The 17269-nt window shown below is 44.8% G+C and overlaps 1 protein-coding gene across 3 annotated transcripts in view; it reads left to right on the top strand.

Moving 5' to 3' along the window:
* Positions 1-17269, top strand: part of ZNF827 (zinc finger protein 827) — a 178952-nt gene that overhangs the window by 49352 nt on the left and 112331 nt on the right. For all 3 annotated transcript variants that reach the window (XM_033402764.2, XM_004263610.4, XM_049708814.1), the window contains exon 4: positions 4731-5211. In XM_033402764.2, the coding sequence (XP_033258655.1) occupies positions 4731-5211 (481 nt within the window). The remainder of the gene's footprint in view (positions 1-4730; positions 5212-17269) is intronic.

Here is a 17269-nt window from a genome sequence, read left to right as displayed (position 1 = left end):
GGAATGCAAAGAGGAAACCCAAGAGATCAAAAAAGCATGGCTTCTGAATTTGACAGGCTTGCCTTTAAATCTTATTGTATAACTTACTAGCTAAGTGGTGAGCAAATGAGTCTTTAGACTTAATTTTCTCATCTGTTAAGTGGGAATGATTATGTTCATCTGGAAGGGATATCATTAATATTTAAGGAGGTATTAGCAAAGTATCTGACACAGAAGTGTTCAATGGTGGTTATTTCATTTCAATAGCTATTGTTGAACACCTTAATAATAATAACCATCATTTTCACTGATGTTTGCAATATTGTCTCACTGTTGACATTACTTATAAAGCGTTTACTTTCCTGCCGTAAGAGCATGTGTACATAATTGAGGTATTTGCTTTTTTCAAAATGTTGCAGTCTTATCCTTCTGAATAGATCAGTAATCACTGTTTAGAATTGTGGATCTAAAAATGTATGATCAGACAGAACCTCTACTGACTTTAGGAAATTGCTTGGAAAATTAAAAAAATAAATTAAAGCCATGATATAATTTGTTTTCTACCATTTGCCTTTGTCTCCAGGGAGTAGCAGGCCCTTCATTTTCAGAATCCATTTAACCAGGGGTTCTGGTTGGTTGAATTTTACTGAGCTGACTCAGTGTTTTACTTGCATCCCTCTCATCCTCTGTCAACTCTTCCCAGCGTAAAATCTTGTATTTTACACCTGCAAAGTGGATTTGATTAGCAGGATGAGCCTTCCAAAGAAATGCCTTTAAAACTAAAATTTGTTTTTGTTACTGTGTCCTACTCTGTGTTTAGAAATCAGTTCTGGCAAATTTAAAGCTTCAGTGAGCAGAAAACTTGCATCTGGCCTGACACCTTGTAAGCCTGTTTTCAGCTCAGGGTCACTTAAAACAACCTATTTATAAACGCATGGGAAAAAAACAAACAAACTGGGTTTTCAATAGCAAGAACTACTGACCCTGAAACTACAGGGAGATGAGTTGGGTGCCTTGATGATACAGACCGTCGGCCATGACAGCGTTGCAGATGAGAGCAGCCAGGGCTCTGTGGGTCGTGGGGTCTTAGAATGCTTTCAGAACAAATCAATAACCAGTACAATAAAGCAGTGGTGTGAAATGACTACTTTCTTCAAACTCATGGTGTCCTAACCTGTTGAGCTTTTGAGGAGGGGAGTGTGAGAGGGGCTTATGCAAGTTTAATTTCATCAGATGGTGTCCGCTTTCTTTTCTGTTCTCCACCTCACTTATGGGCCCGTGTTTCTTGCTTTGATCAAAGAATTCATGATTTAATTTTGATGAGGCATACTTTCATTTTGGTAGATTTTGAAAACATAGTCTACAGAGAAACATAATAGCTGTGGCCTTAGGAATACATATTCTTTGCTCTGTGCACCAGAGGCTACGAGATGGATAGATTTTCTAAAACAAGTCCTACCTCAGAAGTAGGGGCAGTATAGCCTATAGATTAGGATCTCAAACTGTGTTGTAAAAAAAAAAACACCTCAGTTAGAATCTCGGTTCCATGACTTTCAGTAGCTGCGGAGCTTTGGGTGAATCATTTAACCTCTCCAAGGCTCCGTTTCCACTCGTGGAGATAATAATCATACGATCTATCTCACGGACTTGTTATAAGGGTTAAATGAGATAACAGATACAAAGCACTTAATATGATGCCCAGCATGGAGAAACACTCAATAAATGCAGCTACTGTAGTAATTATTATCCGAAAGCCATCTGAATATATATTTACATTTAGAAATAAATCGATGACATGGCATGAAAGAATTACTCTAAATTTTATTGCTTTTCTCTCTTCATGACATAGCTTTCGTGTTGAGAATTTAGAAAAACTGATAAAAAGAATCTGAAACTGGCCCTTAATCCCATCACGCAGAAATAACCATTATCATCCTAATCTGTATCCTTCTATATTGATTACATAAAGCTACCTAAGGAAGAACGGGATTCTACTTTATTTGTTCAACAACTACAGTACTTACTGGGTTCAGGCACTGTACAATTTTCTGAAAGCCTGCCTTTCCTCCTCCATATATCACGCAAATGTTTTTATGGCTTGCTGCGGAAGGAGCTTGTAAATGCCTCCAGCTTCCTCGGGGTTATCTTAGATTTCCATTAAGTCTTTTACAACTTTCCTGGATGAGCGAGCGTACAGGAATTAAATGCGGAATTCATAAGCTAAAATTGAACAGAGAAGGTGAGGAGGGCTGAGATCGGGAACATGGGTGAAGAAACGGCAAGAAATAGGCAAGGGTCAGGGCGCCGACTTTTTCTAGTCTCAGGCCTGCCAGCTAAGGAGCTGACTCCTAGGTAAGCCCCCTCCCGGCCTGCCTTGTCCCCTCAGTGAGGTGGAGATGTTTCCCGAAGTGTCCTCGTGTTTGTCCAGCTGCTACCAGGAGGTAGACCCAGTGATGCAATAGCCCTTATACTTCCCACCTCTTGGGGGTGGTGACAGGCTCTCTCTGTGAAGGATGACCTGCAGAAAGCAGGTCTCTACGGGACCTGGAAAGAATGACACGCTTTAGTCAAGTGTTTCTTGACAGTAGCCGACCAAGAGGGGATTTTAAGCCGATGTCGGGCTAAAGAGAGTACAGATGATCCCTTTCTGTCGGGAGAGCAGGGGAGAGCCTTCCCTCCAAGGCCAAATGCGAGCTCTCGCCCCTCCGGGAAGGTCTAGCTCTAATAAAATTCTAAGTGTGACCGTCAACACTTCATCCACTGTTTTTCTTTTCAACGGTCACTCATTTTTCTGCCACTAAATACAGCCAGGCCAGTATCGGGTGGAAGAGGAACCGCATACAGGACTTGGGCACAGACGCTTTTGAATCCAGGGCTCCCTGTTTGATTTTAGAACACGGGCTCTGTCCTTTTCCTTTTTCCAGAAGCTGCCTCCGGAGCTTCTGTTCTTGGATTAGCTCCTGTCCTCTCCCGGGGCAATAGATGTCAGGACACTCCTGAAATGGAATCTGCCCCACCGCACTGCTCCCAGGGACGCCGGAAGCTTTCAGCCTCATGACCTTTGCCACTTGGTTCCGGGGCGAGCTGTGGCTGGCACCTGTCAGGGTCCCCTGGGGCTGTGACCTGAGGCCCCCCCCGCAAGGTGCTTGCTCCTGTGTGAACTGGTTGGAGGAGAGGGTGGGGAATCTTCCCGATTCTGTGAGTGAGAAAGTAAATGAATTGCTCCGCTCCAGAGTGAAGTCCCTTTGTTGAGAAAGAACAGAGACAGTTAACAGCTGGTGACCAAGACTGTGTGTCCCCCCATTCCAGCCCCTCCCGAGGTTGCAGAGGGGAAGCCTTTTAATGAGCACGGCTTTGCTGTAACTGAATTTAAGTGTATACGGTTATTTCTGTGGAGAAATTCAGGCTTTGGGGGACCCAGAATCTCTTCTGTTGTTTTTTTCAAAAAGCCACAGTGGGGTGCTGTAGCGACAGGATCTCACCATTAACTTTTAATTTCTTTGCTTTTGTTGGTCACTCAACATTATTTAAAAGTATGTTTTGGCTGGTGAATAATGCTTTTGGATTGCACTCAGAACGCATAAACGGCTGTAGTAAAACTTGCACTCTTGGAAAGGAAGCCCGCGCAGAGGGGCCAGGTGGCCCAGTGGATTAAGGAATCTTTAACCTTTAACCTTCCTTAGACCTGGATTCAAATCCTGCCTAGATCACCGCTCAAAGATGAGAGGTCGGTTTGACTTGGGTTTTGAATTCCAACCACTCGTTTGTCCAAAATCACACAGCTCCCCAAATCTCTTGGCCCAAATCTCCACCATTGGCAGTTTCTACTCAAGGGAGGGCCAGTCCTGAAATAGCAGGGTGGAGCAGGTCAGCCCTGAAGTACACTGGCAGAGATGAATGGGGAAGTTACAAGCTTATGAGCACCTGCCAGCTCGGGCCAATGCAATGATTTCCTCACTTTTTCAAGCACTAAATTTGATTGTGACAGGAAGTAAAGAAAAGGTTTCTAGCCATTTTTACAGGTACTGTGCAGGCCAGGCTGGAACTGTGTTTAAAAGTCTGCATTCTTTCATTGCAGACAGAACCACGTTTGGAAACACTGGTTCCATCTTGCTGAGACAGCTTGGTGGGCATCAACCCCTGGTTTTTGTCCCCCTCTTCTTCCTTTATATGTCATTTTGCTCTAGCCACGTGCTTTGGGGTCTCAGTTTCTCTGTCTATGAAATGGGAATACCCTGGAGGCATTATTTTCCACATTCTTAATTACCTAGAGAAGCATTTTTGAAAATGGAAATTATGTTTGCAAAACGTAACTAATTCTCTGGGTGGTAATAATTGGGTCCCTGCAGTGTATTTATATTACTTGACAGGTTACCTCTATTGACCCCCAACTAGTAAGTATGTAAGTTCAAATTGTGCTGGGTTTATAATGTTTTCTCTGAAGACATCAACCGAGATGGGATGACTAGAATATTAGGAGGATTCTACCCCAGACGGCCTCCATTGGCAGACAGCATCCTCAGTCGTGAGTATGGCTTTACTAATGGATTCTTAACCTGCGTGGACCTGCTTTGTGTTTAGGGATGGCCCTCACGACCTGAAGCACATAATGAAGTGCTCCTCTAGCGATGAGATTCCCTGGGCCGGCCCTTTGTACCGTGAGGAAATTGTTGCTGAGTAGCGCGGATGTACAGCAGGGCGTTTTGCATCAGCACACGGTGGCTAGCTCACTCTTCTTGCTTCTCCGCCAGGTTCATCAGCACCAGGACCGGGGAGAGACCTTTCAGTGCCAGCTCTGCCCTTTCACTTCCTCCCGTCACTTCAGCCTGAAACTCCACATGCGTTGCCATCAGCACTTCCTGAGGACAGAAGCCAAGGTGAAGGAGGAGATCCCAGACCCCGATGTCAAGGGATCTCCCCACCTCAGTGACAGTGCCTGCCTGGGGCAGCAAAGGGAAGGAGGAGGGACAGAGCTAGTGGGGACCATGATGACGTCCAGCACTCCAGAGAGGACTAGCCAGGGTGGGGCTGGCGTCTCGCCTTTGCTGGTGAAGGAGGAGCCCAAGGAAGATAATGGCCTGCCAACCTCCTTTACTCTGAATGCTACCGACAGGCCGGCCAACCACACGAAGCTGAGAGAGCCCTCCGAGTATGCAGCCAACAGTGCGTCCGCATTGTTCAGCCAGGACATCTCTGTTAAGATGGCGTCTGATTTTCTCATGAAGCTGTCAGGTACTTGAAGAGGGTTGTCCTCTCTCTCTCTCTCTTCTCTATCCCTCTACCAGTATTCTCATCTATAGAATGAGCTGGTAGGACTAAGTGATTTCAAGGTCACTTGAGATTCCAGTTGTCTGCACGCTCATACATTTTCTCCTTGAGACTTGTTTTTTGCAGTCCTTTGGAAGTAGGCATGGCTGTGGTTTGGGTCTAAAAACAACAGGGATTGTTGATTTCTTTCTGGTTTTCCCCCTTTATGAGTTCTTGTTGTGGGGGACAGGCCACAGCGTGAGCCAGGTTGGTGACAGTTCTTTGTGTGACCTTGAGTCATTTTAACTTGTCTCTCCGTTGGGTTCTTTAAAGTGCTTGTACGGGTCATCTCGCGTTGTGTTATTCAAGTTCTTTATTGCCTTGATTTAAAAGATTTTTAAAGGACATGTACACAGAGACTACTATTAGGAATTATAGAGTTTTAAAATTTGAGCAACTGATAAAATTATCTTTAAATTTTGTTTTCTCTAATGGAAAGTTTTTTTTATCGTGGTAAAATATACCTAACATGAAATGTATCATTTGAACCATCTTTAAGTATACAGTTCTTTGGCATTAAGTACATTCACATTGCTGTGTAATCATCACCACCATCCATCTCTGGAACTTTTTCATCCTCCCAAACTGAAACCTTGCACCCATTAACCAAGAATTCCCCATTCCACCCTCCCCTCTGCCCCTGGTAACCATTATTCTATTTTCTGTCTCTATGAACATAAGTACTCCAGGTACCTCATGTAAAGTGTAATTAAAACAAAAAAAATTTTTTTAAACATTCTTTTGCAACTGCCCCAGTGCCTTTTAGAAAAAAGATGGAGTATGTTTTCAAAACTTATTACTAATTGATATCGCTTTCACCATCAGATTATGCATGATGTTTCTTTTAGTTTTTTTCTTTTTTTTCCCCTCAATTCCTTAAGTTGTGGAGTTGAATGAGGGGGTGTAGAGATGCTGAGGGAGCGCTGTTTTTCCTGACATTTTGGAATGAGAAAACATGTTGTGGGTCTGTGCTGCTACTCATTATATTTTTTAATGTCTGATTTTAAATTTTAAAAGAGATGTGGAGGGTGGGGAAAGGTCGGCTGAGAATTGGTTCTATCTTTCAGTGAAGATGGCAGTCCCCAGGATGATTTCCAAATGCCATTTCAGCTCTTTGGAGATTGACAATACCCTTTTAAATGGAGAATAATTGGTCACCACCTTCCTTTAAATGGACTGTGAGTTGCATTTCACTAAATGTCATCGCCAGGTGAATTCGAGGTTCTGCTTCACTCTGAAGTCCCTTTGCTCAGTGACACTTCAGTCAGGTCTTCTGGAATGTCCCCATCACCCCAGGTCTTTGCCCCTCAGGAGTGCACAGCGCTGGTTGGGAGAAATGAGGAAAGGCAGGGGATGGAAATGAGGCACCGCAGAAAGAACTGAGATGGAAATGTTACAGGGAGGCATCCCACCCTGCAAGATGAGTGAGCTCGTCCTACACCGGAAATGATCGGGTGTCAGAAATTCAACCGTGGCAGTGAAGAATGGTCTTCCCTTGTCTTCTCCTCTTGTATCCCAACCTAGGGGGACGTGTGATCTTTGAGACTCTGCTTTTTGTATTTAAACATTTTTGAAAACGTGGGGGAAATTCAGGCTTCTGGTTTTCCTTTCGCTGCTGATCCTTTAGTTTTCACTTCTGGGAGATCTCTGGTTCTTCTTTGATGGTCTCTCCCACCAATGTCAGAGCAAAAGGGGCTCCTTTTCTGGGCTCTTCTAGCACTTTCCCAAGGAATGCAATAGCATATTCACTTAGCATAGCTTAGAAACAAACGGGGACATTTCCTTACTTAGCAGACAGGGGAAACTCAGGATGGGGTTAGTAACTCTTAGGAAGAGGGTACTCCCTTTACTCCAGGACTCCAGAAAGTTTTTAATCCTGAGGAAGGTGAGTGGGGGTGGAGGAAGGTTTGATGGGACACAATTCCTGCTGAGCTCAGCTGTGAGTGCCCGGCATCAGGCTGTAATTAGCCCCAGACCCAGTCTCAGGGAGCACAAGATAAGGCCTGTGGCTTCTGGGAGCCAGGCTTGCAGACAGGAAAAACACAAGAGGAGAAGCCAGTCGGTAGGTTGGGGTGAAAAACTGTGCACCCAGGCCTTATACTGTGATCTGTTTTCTCAGTCGGCTATTGATGGGGACTTGTTTACGGGTTTGGCAGTCGCAGTATTTACTGACTGATCAGTTGGCATAAGAAAACAGATAACAAATGCACGCTGTTTATGCAAAAGGCCTGCGCAGCTATTTTATGGTGGCTTACTAGAGGTCCTGAAACCTGACTTGTGTGCACTGTTACCTAGCAACCTGTTACAAAGTCACCGGGGAGTGAGATGCATTGGTAATTTTTTTGTGTGTGTGCGTATTTGGATGTAAATGTAAACTTGGTGACAGTGGCAACGCAGCCCACGGGAAAAGGAAAGGAATACATTTTCCGGAGGTGGGGAGGCATTATTTATTTCTTTTTCTTCCACTCACTCTCTCGTGGGTCAGGCTCTAGAATTGATAGCTCCCGTCATTGTGGTGTTCTACCTGGCTGTGTCTGTGACTGTGATCCCGGGACCACAAGGCCAGACCCCGGGGAGCTGTGCCTGAGTTTCTAGCTCTTTCCCTTATCAGATGTCGGGTTAGCATCAGGCCTTGTCCCTAGGCATCATAACGGCGCCATTGTTCTTGCCATGAATTTTTGAGCTGGGCTCTGTGTGTGCACCTGCTGGGACTCTAGGGTGCAGCTGTTTGTGGACACGGGGGCTGGGAGTCTCTGTGCCAGCCACATCACAGTCTGCAGAACCGGAGCACAGTGGCAAATTCAAGCGTGTCCATACCTTCTTGTTTCCAAAAGAGAGATGGAAAACACTTGATTCTTTCTTGCTTGGTGATTAAGGGGAGTCTTTCTTGCTCCCACTGGATTAAAAATCACTGGTGGAATCCTCTTTTTTTTTTTTAAACCTTATAAATGTGTAAAGGATGCTTACTATTTTTTTTTAATTTATTTTATTTATTTATGGCTGCGTTGGGTCTTCGTTGCTGCACATGGGCTTTCTCTAGTTGCGGCAAGAGGGGGCTACTCTTCGTTGCGGTGCGCGGGCTTCTCTTGCTGAGGAGCAGAGGCTCTAGGTGCACAGGCTTCAGTCGTTCTGGCGCGCGGGCTCTAGAGCGCAGGCTCAGTAGTTGTGGCACACGGGCTTAGTTGCTCCACAGCATGTGGGATCTTCCCAGCAGAGGGCTCAAACCCTCGTCCCCTGCATTGGCAGGCAGATTCTTAACCACTGCGCCACCAGGGAAGCCCTGGAATCTTCTTTTAAAAGGACTCTAAATCCTTCCCTCCCTACCCCCGTTTTGAGGTTTCCTAGTGTCTGTGATTGTGAAATCAAACCCCTTCCCCGAACCGTCTACTCTTCTTCTGCCTGAGCCCACACTTAACATTCCTTCGTCCTTCAAGATTAGCCTTGTTCCCTAGGACCAAGGCTTTCCAGGCTCAGCACCATAATTGATTCAGGGAAGGGGATGGGACAGTCCCTGCTGCTGGCTTTCTGGACTGTTGGAAAAGATAATTTTGCAAACTCTGCTCCAAGTTTCAGCCTAGGAGGCAGGCCTTTGAGGGCCGCAGCCCTGCATGTTTGCATCGATCTTTCTTGAGAGCCAAAAGGCAGATGCAGACTGTCGCATGTCAGGGCAAGGGATTCAGTAGCCGCGTGACTGGGGCTATGCAGGGGAGAGGAGATTAAATTCCTACTGTTTCTGTGCCTTCTCTCCTTTATCCAGTAGCAGTTCTCACCTTGACTAACATTAGACTTACCTGGGGAGTTGTTTTTTTTTTTAAATGCCAGGGTCCAACCCCACTGCCAGAAATTATGATTCAGTTGGTCTAGGATAGGACCTAGACCTAGACATTGGTGTTTTCTTTTTCTTTTTTTTTTTTTGGCCACACTGCGTGGCATGCGGGATCTTAGTTCCCCAACCGGGGATTGAACCTGCGCCCCCTGCAGTGAAAGTCTTAACCACTGGACCACCAGGGAAGTCCCTAGACATTGGTGTTTTCTTTAAAATCCTCAAACGATTCTAAAATGCAGCCAGGACTAAGGACCACTGATGTGGAAGATAAATTTGGTACCTGCTTTTGTGTTTGTTGTTTTTTCAGTGCACCTATAGTTTTTCAGTGCAACTCTCTTCCCTCACTTTCTATCCAAGACCATGAAAAGGTGCCTGGTGGTTTGGGATGGGTCTGAGGCATTCACTATAGGTCAAGGTTAACATGAACTGGAGGCCTGGGTGAGTCATGGTCATTCAGCCCCATGTTTTGCCTCGTGGAGCCACATGACAGGAGAATTAAAAGAAGCATCTTGATGTTCTCCAGTTAGAATTAGAAAGTCTCGAGACTCATCTAGAACATCTAGGAACTGGGAGTATCATCATTAGACGCCTGATTAAAAGTTGCCTGCTGTGGGCTTACATCATTTCTCTTTCTGAAAACTACACTTTTCAAGATATCACATTTAAGTCTAACTCTCCAAATTAGAACCAAGCAGTTGACAGAAACTTGGCACCTCAGTTGTTGGCTGGGAATATCTTTTTATCTTTTTGTACTTGGTTTTTTGAAAATAAAAGAAACAAGTCATTTCAACTATTTTTAGTTTGGAAACTGGCCCAAAAAATGTATCCTGTCTCCCATATTCTATTAATTTCATAAAATTGGGGCCGAAACATCTTAACCATGAGAGGTGGACTTCGGAAAACAGTGACTTGCAGATGGGTCCAAGCTGAATTGTTTCGAATGTGTTAGGAGCTCAGCGGTAAAATGGCAAAGGTTCTCTTGAATAAACGAAGGGGAGCTGGTGAATGTTTGTGTTGTATCTTGCGGTTTCCCGTGGGCCTTTGTTCTGCCACCTCCATCTCTTTCCCATAATGTTATGCATCTGTAGTTACGGTTTGTCTGTAAAGGGCAGCTCCTTATCCTGTGATACCTTTGTTTGTGCTGCTGAAGAAGGAGGGGGCCGGGAGATGCCCGTTAACTAGGCATCCTTATTACCGGGTGGCTCTGATTGGCTTTCTGTCAGACATCTTAGCATCCTTCTACCAAGGAAGTGCTGGCCTTCTGCCATTCACGCCCTCAGGCTTTAGTGCCATTAGCTGGGGCCCTCCCCACGCCCAAGTGTGCCTTCCCGCAGTGGGTTTATTTTTGGCAGTCTTCCTCTGTATCTTCAGTTGGGCCCTTTTCTAACCCTGCCTGGCTTTTCTCATGATGGGCACTCACTGATCACTTGACTAAAATTCCTGGCATCAGAAGCCACATTGTGGGCCCTCATGTGTGAGGCAGCCCGAATGTCCTACTGAAATCCTGGGTTTTACCGAACCTGGTGGGTGATCCGTATGAGAGGGAGAGTGTGACTCTTTCCTGTTTTTCAGTGACTTGCTCCTCCACGGGCTGAGGGCTGATCTGAGTCACAGAAGGGAGCAGGTGGCGTAACAAGAAAGTGGGACCTGGAGTGACACACTCACGTGCTCAGGCCTCCAGGGATGGAGACTTTGTGACACTGACTCATTGTTTATGATTTTTCCTTAACAACCACTTACATAGTGCCTGCTCCTTGCCGTTTAACCCGTTTGAACTTCATAGCAACCCGAGAGGAAGATACTGTTGGTATTCCCATTGCACAGATGAAAACAGAGAGCTTAAGAAACTTGCCCACGTTTACACAGCTAATAATGGTGGGACCGGGATTCTAATCCAGGCAGCCAGGCTCCAGCATCCCCTCCCCCAAATCACAAAGTAAGGAAGTGGTGAAACTGGAAGTTGGCTCTGTTCTCTGCCCTTGTGTTTGTAGAGTCAGAGTCCCCAGCAAGGGAGCCATTCTCTGAACGTCGTATGTTAGATGCCACCGGAAGTTGTGCTAATACTTGTGGGCTTTTCAGGCATTGCTTAGTGCAGATAGAGTAGTAACAGTAAAGCCAGTTACAGTGTGTCTTCAATGGCTCGTAACAAGCATGTAGTTGAGGAAACCAAGACTGGAAGTCAGTAGTGTTAGAAGGGTTGCCACTGGAATCCAGACGTTTCTTTCCTCACCGTGCTGGATAGAGCTCATCTCATTCCAGAATTGTCCGCACAGTGGTTGTTTAATCTTGATAGACTCTTGGGAAAATTGTTCAAACTCTCTGTTTCTGCACAACTGAATCCAGGTCATTTTCTTCCTTCCCTCAGAAGTACCTTTTCTTCCACTCACTACTGTTGTTACTGCTGTTACAACTTCTACTATTGTTATCCTGAGCCTTACCTTATTACTAATCAGATGGGTTTCCAGTGAGCCAGGGGCGGTGCCAACAACTTGATGTAATTTCTCAGTTAACCCTCCCAACAGCCCTGTTAATGTTAAACCTATTTCATAGATGAGGAAGCTGAGGCTTAGTAGGTTTCGGCGACCGAGGGATAGAGCAGAGATTCAGCGCTGCCTAACTGTGAAGCTTGGCTCCTAACCACTTAATAAGCTATTACCTAATTTTTTTTTTTTTTTTGTCAATTGAGTGAACTGTCTTTTGACCTCCGTCTGCTTCACTGTTTATTTTCCTTGGCTTCAAACCATGACATCGTTTTTAATGTATGCTAATTCAGTCACTAATCCGGTTAAATTTTTGTGTGTCTTCAAAATACACCCACAATCCATCCCTCGAGGGCGGCCTTTCCTGGCCCACCAGCTCCCTCCCGGATGCTTCCTCCACCCCAGGACCTTCCCTCCCCTCCGCCAGGCTTCCAAGGTGTTAATGGACTCTTCTGATACCTCTGGCATCAGGTTGTGCCCCTGCCTGGCTTCCTTCTCCTGAGTAATGGTATCCCCACTCCTCTCAAGAAAAATGCTGAGTCTTCACCAGCTGGTACTCACTCCCCCTGCCCCCCATTTCCATTTACCTGCCTTCCCTCATGTTCCAGGAGTCCGGTCACTGGAACCATGGAGTTCCATAAATCTTCCTCCTGTTAGGTAAAATGGGGGGGGGGGGTTCTAAAAAGAATTAATAATGTTATTTAAACCAAAATAACTAGGGACTTCCCTGGCGGTCCAGTGGTTAGGACTCTGCGCTTCCGCTGCAGAGGGTACAGGTTCGATCTCTGGTCGGGGAACTAAGATCCCTCATGCTGTGCGGTGTGGCCCAAAAAACCCCACAAAATAACTAGTTTAATGCGCCTCTGACCCCCAGTGGTTCTGTATCTTTGTAGAGAATTTCTAGCAACATTGCACCTTATTGCTGTGATATCCACCGCTACTGCCTGCTCCAATGATACTTAGAATCTTAACATCCAAGTTGATCCTTGCATTACTGCTTGTGTCTTAGCCTTGCCTCTTCAACTATGTTTCAGATTGCTAAGGGGAGGGAGGGGCAGCGGCAGGGGATGATGTTTCCTTTATAATGTCTTTATCTTTGTATCATCCACAATGTATTCTGTGGTAGATGATAAGAAAGGTATTCCATTAGTCATATATACTCTGGGAGGCAGGTTTTCGGAGGTTGTGGTATTACTTCACTTAAAAAAGATTTAAAGGGCTTCCCTGGTGGTGCGGTGGTTGAGAATCTGCCTGCCAATGCAGGGGACATGGGTTCGAGCTCTGGTCTGGGAAGATCCCACATGCCGCGGAGCAACTGGGCCCGTGAGCTACAACTGCTGAGCCTGTGCTCCGCAACAAGAGAGGCCGCGATAGTGAGAGGCCCGCGCACCGCGATGAAGAGTGGCCCCCGCTTGCCGCAACTAGAGAAAGTCCTCGCACAGAAACCAAGACCCAACGCAGCCAAAAATAAATAAATAAAGATTTAACTTTTTAAAAAAAAGATTTACAAAGTCACAACCAGCTCCTAGTGCCATAAAGAGTACGGAAGAAAGAGGTGGTCCATGGGAAGAAAACAGGCTGTTCAAAGGGAGCCTCAAAGGGTGTGAGCACCTTGGCGTTGGCCGGGACCTCAGCTTCTGGGGCCAAATCTAGGAACTAGAGTCGGTCACACAGGGAGTTAAGTAACAAACCGGTCCACAGTTTAGCAGCTCAACACAATAGCCATTTACTTAGCTTACGAGTTTGGGAACTGGCAGTTGGGCATGGCTGACCGGTGTGCTTTTTCTGGTCTCTTCTGGGCTGACTCATCCATCTGCAGCACCTTGCCAGGTTGCCAGGGCATGGCTGGTCTAGGTGGGTCCCAGGTGGGAGGGCTTCTCTCTGTCCCCCAGGGTGTCCCATCCTTCAGTGTGTTAGCCTGGGCTCGCCCACATGGCAGCTGGCTTCCAAAGGAGAGAGCAGAAGTGCTCCAGGAGGCTGGGCTCAAAGCTGGTCCAGCGGCATCACTTCCACCACCTTCCAGTGACCAACTCCAGCCACTTCAACCCAGATTCAAAGGGTGGGATAATCTGCTCCACCTCTTGATGGGAAGAGCCGTGGAGTCAGATGGCAAAAGGGGTGGGTTTGCAGGCAGAAGGGACCATGAGGACCATTTTGCAGTCTCCTTGCAATGCCCAGAGTGCCTCAGACTCACTGGGTGTTCCACAAAGACAAAAACGCATTAAAATACCAATGTATGAACCAGAATGTCAGTACAGTCATTTAAAATGACAAGTGTAACGATCAAGAGCAGATGTCATTTGGGGCAGATGGTCACCGACTTCCCTGAAGAGTGTTGGAAATATATGATCCAATCTTTAGGTTTTCTTTTTTTCCAGTCTCAAGTCACCTCAAGCTGTTCTTACATGCAAATCACTCCACGGCTGTTCCTACAGCTCATTCTTTGGATGTGTTAATAGCGTGAATTTCAAATGCAGTTTTCTCTCCCGTCTCCTCCCGGCTAGAGGCTTGATCGGTTTTCCAGGACTGGTCCTTCCTGCTTTTGACAAGGGAGATATCCTGTCTGTTAAGTGGATTCCAGCAGATAGCTGCTCTTGCTTATTGTGTGCGGCTTCTAGTAGTTTCGTTCATGGAGAAAAGCCTTATTTATTTATTTTAAAGTTCGGTGGCGCTGCTTATCGTTATTACCCTCCCTGCTCCAAAGGCTCTTTTGTCTTCCCTTTGTCGCTATGTCTATAATCTCAGTAGCTGTCACAGGAGACCTGCGCGGCCCTGGTCTGCAGACATAGACACTGAAGTGTGACCGAGGATCAGCTCAGGTGGGGATGCAAGATATAATGAAATATAATGAGAAATATAAGATGGTTAAAACTCCACTAAACACTAAGTATAAAACTACTTAAGGCCAATTAAGTAGTTTACCTTATGAGAGAGCAAGGTTTGAAAATATTTAGCTAATGTTTTAAACTTTCTATTTGAATATAATATGCTTCACTGTTATTAATTATTATTTAATGAAATCTCGGCTTTCCTTATGATTTCCGAAGGCAATTTATTTTCTTCTCACCCCAAGTGCATCAAGTTGTCAAAAAAATCCCAGGTCCCCAGACGGATCATACATCCTTACATACACTTACAAGGGACCTTGGGTAGTTATACCAGCCCTGGTTTGTAATTGGGAGAGTTGAGCTCTGATTCTGATTCTATCATGAATGAGCTGTGTGGTTTTAAAAAGGTCATAGCATTCTCTGAGACTGTGTTTTCTTATTGTAAAATAAGGGAGTGGAAAACAGTAATGGTTTTCATTTTGTTGGTTGGTTTTCAAACATTAAACCCATATTTTTCCAAACAAAATCTTAAGGGCAGACTCAATATACAAAACACGAAGAATATGTAGTTTAATGTATTTTTAAATTTAACTTTAGTTTTAGGTTCTCACGTATTATATTTATTTATTTTAAAAGTCCAGCAATTAGAAAAAAGTTGCTAAGTGATACTCCCACACACATGAAATTAGTGTTATGTTAAGATGGGGTCTTACAGCAGTATAAGCATCTAGTGTATTTCTAAATTTATTTTGCTGATTGCAGCTTCCAGAAATACCATTTACACAGGGACATTGTGGCAAATGAGATAAGATTTTTAACAATTCACCTTGTAATCTCAGGATCCCTTTAGTTAAATGTATTCAGCTGCTTGAAAGAAGAGTACAATAATAAAAAGTTTTTGCCTCAAACCTGACAACATTTAGCAATTGCCCTTATTCCTTATCATAATAAAGGGCAGACAAAAGCACCCCAAACTTTCAGCAGGTACTAAAGCCATCGATAATTCTATTCCAGCTACTTGGTTATCACTCAGTTAACCGTTATTTGGAAGTTTATTTAATCTTGCTAGTTTCAGATTCTTCACCCACAAGATGGAGATAATGATAGTAACTACTTCAGAGGGTCGTTGAGAGGATCAGATAAATTAATCCAAGGAAACAGCATACTCCCTGGCCCATATTATGTGCTCTATAAATAACGGAACCAAATATGTGTATATCTACATATTTCTGTGTGGCTGTTAGCCACGATCAGAAGCTTCACCAAAGCAGATACACTTGAAACTACCCTGGCACCTAATTTAAGGCAGTGGTCCTCAACCGGAGGCGTGCTCAGGGGAGAGTAAGGCAATGTCAAGAGAAACTTTTGTTTCCACGACTGGGCAGTGCTATTGGCATCTAGTAGGTAGAGATCAGGGATGCTGCTAAGCGTACTACCGTTTGCAGGATGGTCACCCGCAGCAAATTACCCAGCCTAGAATGTCAGTGGTGCTGAGGTTGAGAAAGCCTGATTTGAGGCATACCTATAGACCCTAGTCGTACCATAACTGTACAGTTTTAACATGCACAGGCCTGAATTTTTGGAAAGATTAGTGTATAGCCAAGCACTTCCTTATTAATGACACATTACTAGAACTCTGCCACTCCTAAGAGGCAGGGAGAACTGCATCACAAGTGATACACAAAACGGAATTAACTTGTTAACTCAAGTTAACCCATCAGTGGTTTCCAGTGAGTTGACATTTTATATATAACAGGGCTGAGGGTCCACATTTTAAAATTTTAAATTAGTTTCAATAATTTTAAAAGCTTACATTGGAAACCGACATTTATTGGAACCCCAGAAGCTTATCCTAGGGTTGGTTCCTTGGGACACTGTTGAAAACCACCAAATCTGCGGTCCGTTCCAGGTCCAAGGGTCATTGGCTCTGCTTTAGGGGGAGCTAGTAAGTAAACTTCTCAATGGCCTAGCTTTTTCATGTACCAGTTCAGCAGACTCTGAACTGAAAGAGAGCTCGGTCTTATTAAACTCAAGGAAAGTGTCGTTTTCCTTCCCCAGAGGAAACAGACAAAGCAGAACAGTCATGCCGCAGTCCCTGCTTTCTCTTCCACCCTCTTAAATCTTCATAAAATTCTTCCCTACCAGAAAACATGCCTTTCCTTCAGGTTACACGCCACCCTTCCTCATTTCTCGTTCACGATACTTAGTTCACACCGTATCACTTCTGCCCAGAGCCCACAGTGCAACTGCTTGAGTTAGTTTCCTTCTTAAAGGCGCTTGGACTATCTTGGAGAGAAAGGAGAGAGCTTGGGTGCATTTTCAGCCAGAAGCCCTGAAGTCCAGTGTCTCTGATTTGGAGAAGTCAGTCTGTTAACCTCTTAGGACCTTAGTTCCTTCCCCTGCAAGATGAAGGTAGTAACAATGCCTGTGTCCTGTGGTTGATGGAAGGATCAATTCCTGTATAACTATTCAAATGCTAGTTGTGTGCGTTATTGAAGCAAATAATGGTCTTTAAGGAAGTTATACAGCATTGTCCTGGGGGTGGGGATGAGAGGGGCTTAGACAGAATCTCGAAGTGTACTGAGGACACCTCGCCGGAAAGACGGGTTCCTTTTACAACTCATTAATGCTGGCCTATTAGAATTAGAAACTTGGAATCATTTTATCCCAGTGGCTTTCCCGTTCCTTTCCCATATTAGCCTTTGTCTTGAATCCTTTCTAAATCCTGATTTAGAAAAAGCTGATTTGTTTCCTTTCAATGGCAGCCCAACTCCATCGAGCACATGAACTTACAGATGTACATAATTTTTAATCATAATTTTCTCAGGTCGCAAAATGTTTGAACAGTG

This window comes from Orcinus orca, chromosome 4, assembly GCF_937001465.1.
Source record: "Orcinus orca chromosome 4, mOrcOrc1.1, whole genome shotgun sequence".
NCBI classification, from domain to species: domain Eukaryota; kingdom Metazoa; phylum Chordata; class Mammalia; order Artiodactyla; family Delphinidae; genus Orcinus; species Orcinus orca.
The sequence above is the reverse complement of the archived record's forward strand: the minus strand, read 5'-3'. Positions and strand labels throughout refer to the sequence as shown.